The sequence below is a fragment of the Notechis scutatus genome, chromosome 2 (assembly GCF_049901735.1).
Source record: "Notechis scutatus isolate UNSWTSFEM ecotype Mainland chromosome 2, rNotScu1.2, whole genome shotgun sequence".
Taxonomy (NCBI): Eukaryota; Metazoa; Chordata; class Lepidosauria; order Squamata; family Elapidae; genus Notechis; species Notechis scutatus.
The window spans coordinates 1,907,380-1,925,641 of NC_142010.1; the positions used below are offsets into that span (position 1 = coordinate 1,907,380).

An 18,262-nucleotide genomic window follows, 5' to 3' on the forward strand; every position below is an offset into this window, starting at 1 on the left:
TTCCTTTGCACAACAGAATTATCTGTAGAATAGAATAATTTTATGTCATTGGCAAAAAGAACGCAATTGCTTTTAAGTTGATCACATAAATCGTTGACATAGAGCAAAACAAGATGATGAAATTTCTTATGTTGCAGTGAGAACACCTTCTACCACATTCTGCCCTTCTTGTTGGCTGTTCATGAAGTCAACCAGAATTCACAACTCTTACCCAACATCACCCTGGGCTACAACATCTATCAGAACTTTTTCAGTGCAAGAATGACATATGAGGCCATGCTGGATGTGCTGTCTATGGGACAGGAGAATGTTCCAAACTACAGATGTGGAAGACAAAAGAACTTGCTGGCGATTCTTGAAGAGATGGATTCTGAACTCTTTGATCATATTTCCAATGTCTTGAGCATCTATAAAATTCCACAGGTATAAAGCCAAATGAAATTAATTCTGTATTGTAAATTGTTCAGATTTGCCTAGAAGGCAGCACTTGTATATATTTTTCCAAATAAATTGAAAGTCAGAGAGTAAATATTAGAAGAGCTGAAAGAATTTTTAATTCACAAAGTGTGTGTGTGTGTATACATACATATGTATATAAGGTAAAGGTAAAGGTTCTTCTCTCACATACGTGCTAGTGGTTTCTGTCTCTAGGGGGTGGTGCTCATCTCCATTGCAAAGCTGAAGAGCCAGCACTGTCCAAAGACATCTCCGTGATCATATGGCCAGCATGAATAAATGCTGAAGGCTGTTACCTTCCCACCAAAGTGGTCCCTATTTTTCTACTCGCATTTTTACATGCTTTTGAACTGCTAAGTTGGCAGAAGCTGGGACAAGTAACAGGAGTTTACTCCATTATGTGGCACTACGGATTCCAACTGCTGAACTGCTGACCTTTCTGATCGACAAGCTCATTGTCTTAGCCACTGAGCCCCACTTATTTGTGTGTGTATGTGTGTGTGTATGTGTAAACACATACATGTATATATATATACACACACACACATCTCCTAAGAGAGACACCCCCAAAAAACAGAGACACAGAACAGGACAATGGTATCACCCTCCTCCCCTACATCAAAGGCACCACAGATAAAATCAGCAAAATTCTCCACAAAGACAATATCAGGACAGCCTTCAGCACTGACCAAAAAATAGCCAACATCCTAAAAAACCCCAAGGACAAGATCCAACTAGAAAACCAAGGAGTTTATGAAATACCATGCAACAATTGTCCAGCCACATACATTGGACAGACCAACAGGAGAATAAGTGCACACATCGCAGAACACAAGAATGCAGTCAGAAAGGAAGAAAATACTTCCTCCCTTTTCCAGCACCTTAAAGCCACAGGACATGAAATTAATTTTGAGGGAACCAAATTTATCTCCAATACTGAACACTTCAACAAGAGCATAATCAGGAAAGCCATCGAAATAGAGAAACAACCCCATAACATGAATAAATGGGACGAAACCTCCCACTACCAGACATCTGGAAGCTAGCCCTTATCAACACATGAGTCCCAACCACGAAAACCAACACCGGACCCGAAACAACACATGATGCCACCGCCAATCTCCTTCACCAGACTCAAACCCAAACCCATTCCATAGACAAAAGGCAACCACCGTCCTGAAACCAGACCATGGCTGCATCATAAGGTGCCACACAACCTGACCCCCAAACTAAGCAAACTGACACATGCCATAAACACATAGCCAGACCTCAAACTCGGAGCCAAACCAAAACCCGGAACATCACATCACAGCCATCTGCTCAGGGTATCACATCATGGAACTCAGGAGGTTACACCACAAAACCTCATGATGTTGCAACACAGCAATGACCCAGGAGATTACAGCACAAGACCCAGGATGCCACAACAATAGAATTCAGAAGGTCATCACACAGCCCATTACCCAGGTCGTTACAACAATAGGAGGCTGATAGACACACAACCAGTACCTCAGCCATGCAGGTTCTTATGAAAAAGCCAACCAATCTGCAAACATCAACTCCATCAACCAATCAAGAAATAACAACAGAGCCAACCAGTCCGCTTACAACAGAGCCAGCACACCACACCTCCCCACCAGTATTTATAGAAAGATGGCAGCTCCGATCATGCTTTGCTTGCACAAGCACGAAGCCGAAAGCACCAGCCTGAAGATGGCGAGTGGGACCTCATCGAAACATCATGAAGATACTCTCAATCTTACATGGGAAAAGACCCGAACACACCAAGACCTGCACACACATATGTATGTATATACCACACACACACACACACACACACACACACACACACACATATGTGTGTATATTCATTGTATTGGTATATGTGTATCTGTATGTGTATCTGTATGTGTATGTGTATATATGTGTATATATATATGTGTGTGTGTGTCTGTCTGTATGCATATGCATTGTATATATGTGTGTGTATATATATTCGTAACTTGAGGATCCGTTTGATTGAATCAAATTAAATAAATGTGATCCCTCCCTGATTTGCCCAATGCAATTGCTAATTGAATGCACAGGTTGTTAAATGCAAATGAGGGATCTCAGAGTAGGGAAGCCCATGCAGAGCCTATTGTTGGAAGAGGCCACCCAAAACCTCTCCTGATACCTCAAACTCACTTACAATCCCTTGGGGCCCCCATAGTTCCTCCCCCTGCCCCACATCCTGCTCTGGGTCTCCACAGGCACTGGGTCTGCTTTGTTAGCCTCCTGGATCCGTTTCCATCCTACATCTCATTTCCCATGGATTGCTTATTTTTTTGAAGATCTCCAGAGCTCCAGAAGAGGCTGGCCCACTGGAAGAGAAGCTGAAGTGTTTTATTCAAATGGTGGTGAAGCTATAAGAATGTGAAATCTAAGGAAAACATTTTTGCCAGCTTCTGGGTAAAAGAGTTTGGCTTCGGGCCATGTGGCCAGCAGGCCTCTGGTAGTAGAAAAGGCCTTGGTGTGACCATTGGGAATTTTGAAAATGATGACTTTTGAAAAGCAAGACTTTGTCATCAAACGTACGAGGGTTGGATCAGTGACTTTTAAACATTTTGAAAATTTAGTGACCAATACAAAAAAGATTTTTTTTTCTGCAGAATCATAGAATAAAAAGTCCAGCTCCTTACATAGAGGAGGAATGTCAGACCACTACAGACAAATTACTGTCTAATTTTTCCTTGAAAATATCTAGCAATGGAGCTCCAGGAGACAGGCTGTTCCAACTCCTAATAACTCTCACAGTGAGGAATTCCTCATTTTTGTAATCTTGAGACTGAAGTAAAAAATTCAAAAGAAAAAAAATGAACAAAAAAATGAATAGGTCAAGATAGCTAGAGGGCACCTCCAGAAAGCAGCTTTTCAATACTTTCTCTAGAGTACAAGACAGAATAAAATATGTCATAATATTCTTTCCTATTTTGAACTGCTTGGCACAATGCCAGTTGTTTTGGGGTTTGTTTTTAAAGTGAGGTTATTAAACTGATTCCTGCATTTCAAATGTCTGAAATAAATTCAGGCAATTAAAGAGTTTATATAGAAATATTTGAAATCAATGATATGAATGAAGACAATGAAATAATACACCAATGTTAAACAATTGCTAGGGAGGAGATGTAACAAACAATATTTCAAGCCCAACATATGAAATATAAGCAGCAATAATCTATGAGAAATTAATATGTTTGTCAGTTTAAAAAGATATTCCATGCTTTTCTATTTTCTAAATCACCTGTAGGCCAGACAAGAAATAATGGATGGAAACTGAACAAGGAGAGATTTAACCTGGAAATAAGGAGAAACTTTCTTTCTTTCTTTTTTAACAAATTTTATTCAGTTTTTCACATTAAAAACAAAAATCTCTTTTTAGTGGACAACATATTTCCGGGTCATCACCTTTACATACAAATATGACAGCAATTATACATTCATATATGCATATTTAATTCTATTATTACCTTTTCCATTCCAAATTTTCAGTAAGGAGAGAAACAAACGCATTAATTCTAGCCTCTTTCATTAAACATCTTTTTGTTTCATTTCAATTATTTCAAATATAATCCTTTAATATTTATTTTAAAAATAAAGATAAACAATATGTGTTTGCCTAATAATAATAATGATGATAATAATAATAATAGGTTGCCAATGTCTCTCCTTGCTTTTAATAGTCTATATTGACTTATTAATTTAGTTGGTTCTTTAGTCTGTCATATTCCCTTTCCATTACACATTCTTTTTATAAATTCTAAATTAATACAAGTTTTAACACTAAAGAAAAAAAACAAGTATAACTTTTCCCCCTTTTACTGCTTTGAGTGTGACACCTCAGTAGTTAAAATATACCTTTATTCCCTCATCTTGATTCCCAATAAACCATTATTTTTAAGAAGTTACAATAATAATCATTACATCTTTTCATTTGGATTCCGCAGCATATTTCCCCCCCTTAATTTTTAATAAGAGTTATTAATATCTATATTACCCTATTTTCTAAATATTTTTAATTGCAGAAATACTCTTATTACCCCTTGTCACCTTGCAGAATCCCCTTTTTAATTCATCAACCATTATCTCTGAAAAACAATTTCTTTTCAACATTTTACTATTTCTGTATTTCTTTATTTCATGCGCCTGTTTCTTACTGCTTCTCCTCCCCCTCTTTTCCCCATATCTTTTCTCATTCCAGTTTATATCCCTCTCTTTCTTAATATCTTCCTTTCCCCTTTTCTGCTGGGTCTTTCTGTCTTTCCCAACTTCACAGGTATTCCCCCTTTTGATTGCCTTCTTAAGTCTCAACTTTTTAACCTTCCTTCTTTCCCCACTTCTTTGCAGCGTTCTTTGTGTTAATTGTCTATTTAAAATGTCTTCTCCTTGAGTTGACTCCTCCTCCTCTGAAGCTTTTTCTTCTTGTTCTTCAATCGCAATTTCCATTTTTTTATAACACAGAACAAAGTGATTCGCCTCTTTCCTGTAGTAATTCTCTCATTTTTAAATTCTCATTTTTAAGTTCCATTTTTAATTCCCGAAGAGATATCATCATTACACACTCTTGTATTTTATGATTGTTAAAGTCCACAAAAAAAACACTTTTACTTTCCTTCTTTCTTCTTTCAATTTTCTAAAGTCCTCAATTATTCCAGCCCAGGGTCTATACCAAAAACATCAATCAATCCCACAGTCAGTCTTTCCTTGCTTTTTTCTTTATTTTAGTTCTGCTTTCACTTTCTAAGATTCTTACTTTGTTTCAATATTTCTTTAATATTATATCCACACAACATTCAGAAACAGGATGATTGAGCTCAAGTTTTTGTCAAAAGGTGGCACTCTCCATTATACAAAGTCTTCACCTTTTCCCCCTATTGTTTTATTTAGGGTTTTTCGAACCTCAATATTCCAACACAGTCCAGTCTCCAATTTGTAAACTTTATTATTATTATTTTTTGACAATCTTAAGTCCAGCTTTATTTTATGCCTGTTTATTGCCAAAATATTTTAGTCCAATTTAGTTCCGGCTTCTTCCTTTCCCAGTGCAAAGCCCTGCTTAGCTATCAGAAATACTTTCTTATTTTTTTTCCTATCCCTTTGTAATTTCGCCGCCCACTTTTCTTTTCTTAAAAATTCCATGTTACCTTAATTCCGGGGTATTTTTGTTTAGTTGTATCACCCAATTGTCCTGGTTCAGATGTTATCCACCTCTTTCTTCCCTCCTGCACAAATCTTAATCCAGCTGAGTCCTCCTCTTCGGGGTGGCCATTTTAAACCACCGCTGCAGTCGTCTTTAGGGGGAAAAGACCAAGCCCAGGAGGGGAGATGTGGCTCCCCCCAACCTGGCTTGTGGCTTCCCCTTACTCCACCACCCCTCCAAGGCAGCTTCAGCCCCTAATCATAATGATTGGGGATCTCCAATGAAAGAGCACAGACCATAGCCGCAGAGAGATGCGATCTACAGTCTGTCAGTGAGGAGGCTCTGCCTTCTTCCAGGAGAAACTTTCTGACAGTGAGAACAATTAACCAATGGAACAGCTTGCCCTCGGAAGTTGTGGGAGCGCCATCACTTGAGACTTTACCTAACCCTAACCCTAACCCATTTGTCAGAAATGGTGTAGGGTCTCCCGCTTGGGGGGTGTGTGTGGACTAGATGACCTACAGGGTGTCTTCCAACTCTGATTATCTGTTATCTGTTTTCTTGAGTGTATAGCAGTATTCCAGTATTTGAGAGGCTGCCACTTTGAGGAGGAGATCAATTTATTTTCCAAAGCACAAGAAGGCATCATTAAAAAATGTACCTTCTCTTTTATCTTAGATCAACTACAGTGTCATCAACCAGGTGGCTGAGCAAAACCATCATTTCCTTTTTTCATATCGGATGACCCCAAACCAAGAACCTCCTTACTCAGCGATTGCCCAGCTGCTCCTGCAGTTCCAATGGACGTGGATTGGCCTCCTTTCTCTGAAAGAGGAGAAAAATTCAAAAGACGCTTGGAAGTTCTTGCTCTAAAAAATGGGATTTGCATTGTCCTCTCAGGAACTGTCCCAGAAGCAAATATGCAGACAAGTGCTGGAGAAACTCTCATGCAAGAAAAAAGGAAAATGTTCTATTCTCTTATCAAGAGTCAAATAAAAATTATAGTATGCCAAGTGGATGATCAGGCCTCAGGAATGTTAGCAGCAATAATACAAATAATTGATAGGACTAATACGTCCCTGGTGGGAAGGGTGTGGATTGCCACAACTTTGACAGCTTTAAGTGTAAGTATTTTTGATCTCTGGGTTGATCTCCAAAATAAACATGCTTTATTTTCCTTCCTCATCCAGACAAAGAGAAGGACACAATATTATGGCTTTACATCCTATGCATCTATGGTCGTATTGTATGGAAAGGAAGCATTCCAATGTTCTTATTCAAGTCCTCTGTTATCTAAGAAAATTTGGAAAAAATGCAGAGAAAAAGAGAATTGGGAAATCCCGCCCCATGATGTGATTGCAAGAATCCTGTCTCAGGATTCCTCCAGTATTTCCCAAATAATTCAAATTGTGGCCTGGGTCCTCAGTGCTGCCTCTTCTTCCCAATGGAGAAAGAGGAGAATGCAAATTGGATACCATCAACCACCCCAGATTGTACAGCCATGGCAGGTAAGTCTTCTCCTTTGAGGTTCCATTGATTCTCCCCTTCCAATTCCTTAATATTAAATCAGATGTCAAAAGGGGTGAGATATTCCAAAGAGCAGTTTCCCAGTTTGTGGTATTTGAGAGTGAGTGTCAACCCTGAAGCTGACCTAACCCAGGCCATTTTGACGCTTCAGGGTTGCCACACTAGAGTTGAGGAATAGGAAGGGGGAATAGAGATAACTGAGGTTTTGTAGCCAAAACAAAATATTTTCTCCTGGGAACCAAGGACATTCCCATCGATGGCCGAAGAGAGGATGAGTGAAGTCACCAGGCAACTGGATCACACCTAGGTTGGACCATATGACTGATTTTTTTGAAAAGGGGAGGAAAACTTTAAATAACTGATAACTATGGGAGCACTTAGAGTCAGATTTCACCAGCCTATGCCTATATGATATGTCCAATAAAACTTATATTTGAGGAAACTGCTTGCCTCAGAGTCCTGTTTGCTATGGGCCTATTACTTGGAACCCTAAATATCAACTCATAAAATATTTCTATGGTTTTTTCAGAGTTGCCAACAGAAAGGCAGTGCCGCAGATGGCAAACTGAAAGTGCATTCCGTAAATGTTTTCAAAGGTAGTAACTAAGTGACTGAAGTTTCTGCCGCGCAAAAATCTAACTAGAGAACATGATTGATGACTCTTGGCTATGGATGTGTTCCATTGGAGAACAGGAATTATGATACATCCAGGGGGTGGGGGAAAACCAGGGCCAAGTGTGACAATGAATTATGTGTCTCAGAGTTGGCTACACCCAGGCAGTGCTGGATATGTTAACTCCCAATAAATCCTTTTTAAGTTTTGGAAGTTTGGCTCGAGACTCATGATTTAAATGAGGGTAACTGCTGGAATCCTGACACTGACATTAAACCAACTCTAAATGTTTATAGGACCGAAGTTCATAGGACCTTTCCCCATAGTGACAGTGATCAACCCTGTTTCAGTAGAACTTAGACTCCCTCGCTTGTTAGGCAAAGTGGATCCGGTTTTTCACAGCAGCTTGTTAAAGCCAGTGGTAGCCTCCCATATCAGGCCACTAGATCGGGCAGCTCCAAAACCAATAGTAGTGCAAGGAGAAACACATTATGAGGTAAAGAAAATCCTAGATTCTAGATTACATAGGGGTTGCTTACAGTACCTAGTGCAATGGAAGTGGTACCCACTATCTGAGACTATCTGGGTCAAGAGCTGGGATGTAAAGGCAGACAGGGTGGTTAAGCAGTTCTATGATGAGTACCCCCCCCCCAAAGCCTAAGGGGGTGGAAGGGGAGGTTAGTGTGAACCTCCAGGGGGTGGAGGGGGAAGTTAGTGTGAACTTTGAGTAACCTCTCTATATTTTATTTCCTTTGCAGAAGGTCTCCTTTGTTTAAGGGGGGGCTGCCTGTCAACTAAGGTCGTTTTGATGCTTTAGTGTTGCCACACAAGAGCTGAGGGATAGGGAGGGGGGAAGAGAAATAGCTGGGATTTTGTAGCCAAAACAAAATACTTTCTCCTGGGAACCAAGGACATTCCCGCTGATGACTGGAGGGAGGATGAGTGAAATCACCAGGCAACCGGATGACACCTTGATTGGACTATGTGACTGTTTGCTTGGAAAGGAGAGGAAAATTTTAATTAACTGAAAACTATGGGAACATTTAGACTCAGGTTTCACCAGCCTATGCCTATATGATATGTCCAATAAAACTGATATTTGAGGAACCTGCTTGACTCAGAGTCCTGTTTGCTAATGGGAGTATTACTTGGAATCTTGACAGTGAGTTAGAGAGACATAATAGAGAAAAATCTTCCAAAGTTAAAGAAATGTGCTAGTTTGGGATGCTTTTGTGACAGAAAGAGCTCTATGCTGACAAAAGATAATTTTCAAAATTAAACAATCATCAAAATAGTTCAGCAATCCTAAACCCTTTATTGTATTCACAAAGTGATGTAGTCTCCAAGTGAAGAAGTTCAGCTGGGTCGTTTGTTCTGGATTAAAATTGGAATTTGCTGGATAAAAATTTGTAACATAGCAAAAAGGTATAAACCAAAGTATCTTCTGGGGGCAACAAAAGGTTCATCCACACATCTCCTGAACTAATGGATACGCTTCCATAACTACTCTGTGAAAGAGATAACATTGCTGTGCAATTTTTGTTACTTTCCTAGCCCAAAGTTAAACTCGGCTAACTTCATCTTGATCAGGACTGATGGTAAAATTGTATTCTCCATCTTCTCCCATGACAAGGTTTCCCATATCTACAAATGGTGTTGCCTCAGATGGGCTGTGATGGTGAAGCAGCAAAACATGGAACACAAAACATATAATAATAGAGTTTGAAAGGACCTCAGAGGTTTCCTAGTCCAACCCACTAATCGAGCAGGACATCCTATACCAGGGGTCTTCAAACATGTCAGATTTAAGATTTGTGGACTTCAACTTCCAGAATTCCTCCTCCAGTCATGTTAGCTCAGGAATTCTGGGAGTTGAAGTCCACAAGTCTTAAACTTGCCAAGTTTGAAGACCCTCGCCCTATACCATTTCAGACTAATGGTTGCCCAGGTCTCTTTTTGAAAGACTCCAGTGGTGGAGCACTCACAACTTTTGAAGGCAAGCTATTCCATTGGTTGATTGCTCTCACTGCTCAGAAATTCCTCTTAGTTGTAGGTTGCTTCTCTCCTTCGTTACTTTTCAACCATTGTTTCTTGTCTTGCCTATTGGTGCTTTAGGAAATATTTTGACTGCCCCTCAAATGTTATAAAAGTGATCTCATGTCTCCCCAGTTCTTCTTTTCCTTAGATTAGGCATACCAAATTCCTGTAACTGTTCTTGGTACGTTTTAGCCTCCAGCCCCCTAATCATTTCATGTTGCTCATCTCTGCAGTCTTTCCAGAGTTTCCAATAGCTTTTTTATATCGTGTTGATGAGCAGAACTGGATGCAGTATTCTAAATGTGGTCTTACTAAGGCTTTGTAAAGCGATATTAGAACCTCATGTGATCTTGATTCTATCCCTCTGTTAATGCGGCCTAGGATTGCATTGGCATTTTTGTCTGCTGCCACACATTGTTGGCTCATATTTAAGTGATTGTCCACTAAGACTCCAAGATCTTTCTCACAGTTACTGACATTAAGCCAAGTTTCACATAGTCTGTAACCTATACTATTGGTTTTTCTTGCTCAGTGGAAAACCTTACTTTTATCTATGTTGAATTTCAATTGGTTCAATTTGTCAAGATCTTTTTGGATTTTGAATTTGTCTTCTGGGGTGTTGCCTATTCCTGCCAGCTTAGTTTTGCCTGCAAGTTTGATGATTTGAAGAGGTTGAATTATTCAGAGTACCTCCAATCCAAAATAAAGCAAGAAAAACATGGAATAAAGGCTCAAATTGTAATAGTTTTTTCTATGTTCCGGCAGCTTCATAGGTTCCTGAGGAACTTCCAACATTGTAATATTTCCAGAGATGGGATTTCTTTTGATGAATATGGAGTTCCTGTTGGTGACTTTGATATCATGCACTGGACATCAGTTTGGAACAAATCAGATGCGGGGGTGAAAATTGGGAGTGTAGAAAGCCAATCCTCATCGGAAGTCAAGATCTCTGTCAATCAAAGTGCCATCCAATGGCCAACTTTATTTAACAAAGTAGTTGAAGCTGCTTGGATTTTGCTCTTCTATTTATCTTCATATGTGTAAATTTTCTGCTCAGAAATAATTCTTATTGAGACCAACTGAGATAATTTCCAACTAAGAGAATTTAAAGCATCATTAATGTATTAGATATCATTTTACTTTAGAGGTCTTACAATTATCTATCACACACTGGAACCTGCTGCATTATATTGCAGTATTTGCAATCTACATTATTTAACAGGAATATGTTGCCATAGATTATAGTATATCAAATTATGTTTTGTTCAGTAACAGAAAATCCAGAATGTCTATGGAGATTGTCAGTCATCCAGGTCATGGTTGTGCCAAAGGTGCTTTTTCAGGACTTTGTTTTCCCTTGAAGACATTTCACTTCTCACCGAAGAAGCTTCTTCTGTTCTGACTGAATGGTGAAGGATGGAAGGATTTGGAACTGTGAAAAGACTGTCTTGTAAACAGGATATAGATTCAGCAATTGCAGGAAGGTTCCACACCCATTTGCACTATTCACGTGACTCTGAGGGCACAGATAAATTCCAAGGGGCCTCAACAACTTTCAGAAAGACTCCTAACGACCAGATGACTTGCAAGGAATATAAATCCTTCCATACTCCACCATTCAGTCAGAATTGAAGAAGCTTCTGGAATGAGAAGTGAAACATCTTCAAGGGAAAACAAAGATCAGTTGTATTTTGAAAAAGCACTTTTGGGAAAAAATCCAGAATAGGAAGGGTTTAGCCCACTGAATTGCATAAGAGGAAGATATTATTAAGAAGGTGGAGAGGGAAATGAGGGCAGCTAAAAAAAGCCATTTACATATGATGAAACAATGACCAGTTGTAGGACATAAAGATAGGGACTTTAGAGAAAGCTAGATTTTGAAGGTTTCCTGAGAAAGATAAGATGGAGAAAGAATATATACTAGTTATAGCATTCTCATACATGCCCTAATGAGAAACCCATTTTGCAATGGAACTACTTTCCTTTGGAAAGAAGAATAAGGCAACAAGTCTATTTTGGGATCTAAAATGGAGATTGATAGAGGAGAATGACCCTTCATTTGCCCCTTGCAAATAGAGTAATTAAAGTTCATGCCACCACTTCATGACTGATTTTGTTCAATGTGCTCCTGACTTTTGGAAGCCAGTTGATTTCAGTAAGCCTTATAATTCATACTAATCTTGTGGTTTAATTTTAAAAGTAAAGGTTCCCCTTGCACGTAGTTGCTAGTCGTTTCTGGATCTAGGGGGCAGTGCTCATCTCCATTTCAAAGCTGAAGAGCCAGCACTTTCTGAAGACATCTCCATGGTCATATGGATGGCATGACTAAATGCTAAAGGGGCACAGAACGCTGGTACCTTCTCATCAAAGTGGTCCCTATTTTTCTACTTGCATTTTTACATGCTTTTGAACTGCTAGGTTGGCAGAAGCTGGGACAAGTAACAGGAGCTCAATCCATTACATGGTGCTAGGGATTCAAAACGCCAAACTGCCAAACTTCTGATAGACAAGCTCAGCGTCTTAGCCACTGAGCCACCACGTCCCTTTATATATTGCCTCTAATTCATATATTGCCCTGATTAATCTTTTGGTTTATGCTTAGACGGTGCCTTATTCAAGATGTACAGAGAGTTGCTCCCCGGGTTATGTCATGCTTGTGAGAAAGGGAGCCCCAGTTTGCTGCTACAACTGTTCTCTGTGTATGGAAGGAACATTTTCTGGGCAAGAAGGTACAATAGGTGGCTTCAAAAACAACAATACATCAGGAGACAATCAAAATTCTCTATTGCTTTTTTGGGTATTTGATCAAGAAGCAATAAAGAACATTACACATCTTGAAGGCATCCACAAACATTTCAAAGATTGAGCACTATCACTGAATTTTTTACGATGATGTGAGCATTAAAATAAATAATGAAAGGTTGCTGCTTTCTATTGAGGTGCTTGGTTTCGTGCTTGGTTTTGGGAAAGAGGACAAGTTTTGAGAGCTGATAATCACATTCATGTTCGGCCTTTAAAAAGGCTGTTGATTATTTTAACTAATGTTGTATCATATGAATATCCCTGGGCAGAAATATTATATTATTGCTTAAAAATAAACTAATTGATTTCTAATTGATACAGCAGCAGAAAGAGATACACGCTAACCAATTTTTTTTCCAGATGCAGCCCATTGTGAAAAGTGTCCAGATGACCAGTATTCCAATAAGAAGCGGGATCAGTGTATCCCCAAAAGCATAAGTTTCTTATCCTATGAAGAATCATTGGGACTCATCCTGACTTTCTTTGCCATTGCTTTGTCCCTAACCACTGCCTTTATTCTAGGAATCTTCATTAAATACCGAGACACTCCCATAGTCAAAGCCAACAACCGTGAACTCACCTACGTCCTCCTGGTTTCACTCCTGTTTTCTTTCTTGACCTCCTTTCTATTCATCGGTCGCCCCATGAAAATGACCTGTCTCCTTCGACAAACCATTTTCAGTATTGTTTTCTCTGTTGCCGTATCTTCCTTGTTGGCCAAGACTATAATGGTGGTGGTAGCTTTCCTGGCTACAAAGCCAGGAAGCAGGATGAGGAAATGGCTGGGGAAGGGTCTGGCCCACTCGATTGTTTTATCCTGCTCTGGTATTCAAGTAGGCATCTCTATGACATGGCTGGGAATCTTTCCCCCGTTCCCAGATTCTGACTTTCATTCCCAGCCAGACCACATCCTGCTGCAGTGCAATGAAGGTTCAGTTGCTATGTTCTACACTGCCCTTGGCTACATGGGTTTTCTGGCTGCCATCTGTTTCTTGGTGGCATTTCTGGCTCGAAATCTTCCAGGGACCTTCAATGAAGCCAAACTGATCACCTTCAGCATGTTGGTTTTTTGTAGTGTGTGGATCTCCTTTGTCCCCACCTACCTGAGCACCAAAGGGAAATACATGGTAGCCGTGCAGATCTTCTCCCTCCTGGCCTCCAGCCTGGGTTTACTGGGCTGCATTTTTATCCCCAAATGCTACATTATTACACTGAGACCTGACATGAACACCAAGGAACATCTGATGATGAAAACTCATTAAAGCTCCTTGTGTTGGTGTTTATTTTTGTTCAGTTTACATGCAGTATAAAATCACATATCTTGAAGTAATGTTTTACGTGTTGTCACTTATCTTTCTTCATTCCATGTGAATCTTGAATTATAATAATTGAGTAGTTACATTGCTAAAACAACTCAAACTATTTCAATTAATCATATCCTTCAATTGTCACACTCTGAATTCATATTAAGTCATAACTATCATCAGTGACATTAATAAAATTGCTTAAACCAGGTGAGATAAATTGTTACCAGAGATATTCTGATATTGTTTTAGACTAAATTAAAGACTATGGCTAATAATGTGTGTTTTTGTTGCTATATAGGTTGGTGTTATATTTCATTTTCCGGGATGATGTTCCGACTATTAAAAAAACAGTTAATTTCAAAAATATATTTGATTGGTCTCTTCTGTCTGGATAATGTAAGATCACTCATAGATAGATAAATGAGTTAGATAGATGGGGTAGGTTGAGAAAGAGAAAAACCGAGAGACAGCTAACATTCCATATATTAAGAATAGATAAAATATCAACATGAAAATTGGAGCAACTTTAATCTTTTTTTGTCTAAATAAATTAATGAGACTAATTGTTATTTTTGACAGTCTTCAATCAAAAGAAAAATGTGTACAACTCTGAATGATTTTTCAGGGAAAATCATGTAGACACCTGATGTGACAATGAAGGTGTGCTTATGAGTATTAAAATTGGTTCCTGTTTTTTATCCATCTCTATATCCATAACTATTTCCATATACATATAGTGTGTGCCAGTGGTGAGATTCCAAATTTTTCACTACCGGTTCTGTGGGTGTGACTTGGTGGGCGAGGCAGGGGAAGGATACTGTAAAACCTCCCGTCAGAGGTGGTATTTGCTGGTTCTCCGAACTACTCAAAATTTCCAACCAATTCTCCAGAACTGGTCAGAATCTGCTGAATACCACCTCTGGTGTGTGCATGCCTGTGTGTCTGTGTGTCCTGCCAATTTAGCTATTCAAAACCATGTAAATGCAAGTAGAAAAATAGGTGCCAATTTAGTGGGAAAGGAACAATGTTCCATACATCTATGGTGTATAGTCATGCCAGCCACTTGTTCATGGAAGCATCTTCAGATAGAGCTGGCTCTTCATTTGTGAATCAAAGATGTGCACCGCCCCTTGAGTTGGTTAGTTGATTTGGACTGACGGGAAAATTTTACCTATATCTACCTAAACTTTACCTATAAATATATAAATTTGTTTTTGTGCATGTGCCTTTTCTTTGTCTTTTTGTCAATCAGCCCTTCGGTGTACTACAGATTAGGAAAGCTATGTCATATAAGTCAGTACTACTTTTATCTAACCTTGTCTTGGTAATGAGGTCTCTGCCATTACTTCTGCCTTCTACACTATGTCTCTTTCATTCAGGAAGCATTGGAAAAGCAAAGACCTTCCAAATGCAATTGAAATGTATTTTTATTCACATACTGAGCAGTTTCACCAATTATGATAAATCAGGATTCTAGATTGTCCGAATTTTGATTTCTGTCATTGTAGTGTCAAACCTACCATAGCCACTTCTAGGTTATCTGCATTGGTGAGAAACATTTCCTCCCTCCAATCCTTGACCAAATCAAAGTGTCCAGAGCCCAGCACTCAACAGGAATGAACTCAACAAGAATGAAATGGTATATGGTTTCCTGCCTAAGCAGAGGGTTGGGCTACAAGACCTCCAAGGTCCCGCCAAATTCTTCTATTCTATTCTATTCTATTCTATTCTATTCTATTCTATTCTATTCTATTCTATTCTATTCTGAATTGGTCTGAACTGGTAGAATCCCACCCCTGAGTCTACACATTTGGTATCTGAGCTTCAGATTAATGTTCACACTTGAAGCAATTGATTGTCCAGACAATATATGTAACTAATTAATTTATACTCCATTAAATGATTTCGGAGGATGCAATGGAGAGCATGGCCTTAGCAGAAGGACTCATATCTGCACATACCTGCACATCAGAAGTGGCATGCATTGCCCTCTCTATGGGCACATGAGCCATCACCCCAGCTCAGCTCTTCCACACATGTGTGCGTACTTCCCACCAGGCAGCTAGTCTTTGGGTGTCTGCCGTGCATGTGCACGAGGTTGGGCACATGCATGTGGATGCGCATGCCTGAGTGGGGACACACCAACATCACATTTCTGGGAGATACTCATGTGTTTTGGGCACTTGGTGGCAAAAAGGTTAGCCATTACTGTCATATAGCATTGGCCATGGGCTCAGCTCATGTAGTTTAGCCCTTCACCTTCAGCCATTGCTGGTATTGTACTGATATAGCATCATCACTTGGTTCCCTATGTAAGAAACAGAAAATATCACCACTTCATGAAGGAGTCAGTAACAAGCTATTTTTTAGATTAATGCACCAGGGAATTTTGACTAGATCTTCTTTGTAACCAGGAAGACTGATAGTCGTCCACATTTTGAAAGACACAAGACATTTAACAGGGGCCTCCAATAGGATGCTCACTATATCATGATCTGGAATTAACTGTTCTAGAGTATCTAACCTTCATTGAGAAAAATGGCCTCATCCACATCAGACAGAATCAGAAAGAAGTATAATGGCCCATTGCCTAGTTCAAGAACATTGAATTTATTTCCCCACATTTTAAGCTTTAGAATCTCAAGAATAAGTTTGCAGACTAAAAAACAATCAGACTTCCCTGAATTGTTCCTTTCTTGGTTCTCAAATTAGGATTATTCTCCTGAGTCAAACAAAACTCTTTTCTCCAACTGCCCAGTTTTGCAGCAATGTTCATTCCCAATTCCCCTTCTCATTTTTAAAACCATGATTATTTATTCTCCTTTGGGATTTCCACCACTACAATTAATTGCCAATCAATGTGACAACCAATGGAATAGACAGCACCTGATAATCTGATTTGTAACTGCCTCCTTCAGTGAAGAGAGCAGAGGTTGGGTTAAAGCTGGGCAAATACTCTAGCAATCTAAAATTTGGAAGATAAAACTTCCAAATTTGGGGGCAAACTGGCCTTCCTCACTGTCATTGTGGTCTTCTGTTATCTCTGAGATTGAACTCTGTGCTGAAGAAAGAACTGTAGGAAGGATCTCTTGCAGGATATGTCAAATGTTGCTGCTGTTGCATGTACAGCTTTTTCTGCTTCAGCTTCTGTCTCAAATTCCCTGTGCCAGTATGCTGATGAAATGTCCATTTAAGGTGATAATAGAAGAAAAGGAATGGTTCAATTACTACAAACCAGGAGACTACTGGATTACTGGAATAATGTCTGGAGTCGCAGGTCGATTGTACCAATTTTCGTTTTCCAAGCCTCCAAACCACCAATTGAAAAGGTAATTGTCAGCACGACCATTACAGAAATCGTAGTTTTTACATTCAAGTTTAGAACAATTTACATTGAGTTTACAGCGGTTGTTCGTGCACCTATTATTGTGATTAAAATAGAAAAAGTCATTTACAGGTAAAACATTACTACATATAATATTTGTATGCAATACCTAGGTCTGACCACAAGAGACACAGTTCTAAATTATCCAAACCAAGAATTTTGAGCCTAAGCTGTTGTGTACAGAAGAGTGCAAGACTTTTCTCGTGAAATACTTCTGAATCTGCTCAATTGTACTGATGTCAGATATATGGTGGGGATTCCAAACAGTTGAACAATACTCTAAAATTGGTCTAGCATAAGTTTTTTTTTTTTTATTTTATTTTAATTTTTAATTTTTAAAATTAAAATTTTTTATATAATATTAAAAATTTAAATAATTATTTATAATTTTTTTTTTTTTTTTTTTTTTTTTTTTTTTTTTTTTTTTTATTATTTTTAATTTTTTAATAAATAAAAAAAAAAAAAAAAAAAAAAAAAAAAAAAAAAAAAAATTTTTTTTATTAATAAAAAAAAAATTTTTTTTTTTTTTTAATTTTTATATATATTTTTTAAATTTTTTATTTAAATTTAAAAAATTTTTTAAATTTTTTTTTTTTTTTAAATAATTATTTTTTTAAAATATTATTTTTTTTTTTTTTTATTTTTTTAAAAAAAAAAAAAAAAAATAAAAAATAAAGAAAAATTAATTAAATTATTTTAAAAAATTTATTTAAATTTTTTTTTTATTTTTTTTTTTAAATTATAAAATAATTTTATTTTTTATTTAAAAAAAAAAAAAAAAAAAAAAAAAAAAAAATAATAATAAAAAAATATATAAATAAAAAAAATATATTAATTTTTTTAATTATTAAAAAAAAATTAATATTATTTTATTAATTTTTAAAATTATATTATTTAAAATTTTTAATATTTAAAGTTTTAAACCATTTATTTTAAAAAAAAAAATCTTTACCATT

At 37.9% G+C, this 18,262-nt stretch overlaps 2 protein-coding genes across 2 annotated transcripts in view; both read left to right on the plus strand.

The window, feature by feature from the left end:
• The window catches only part of LOC113426308 (uncharacterized), a 532,245-nt gene that overhangs the window by 212,756 nt on the left and 301,227 nt on the right, over nucleotides 1-18,262 (plus strand). The window lies entirely within an intron of this gene.
• On the plus strand, nucleotides 349-13,876 carry LOC113426299 (vomeronasal type-2 receptor 26-like). Its single transcript, XM_087958819.1, has 3 exons — nucleotides 349-423; nucleotides 12,415-12,541; nucleotides 12,975-13,876. The coding sequence occupies exons 1-3, from the start codon at nucleotides 364-366 to the stop codon at nucleotides 13,874-13,876; spliced, it is 1,089 nt and encodes a 362-aa protein (XP_087814945.1). The 5' UTR covers nucleotides 349-363.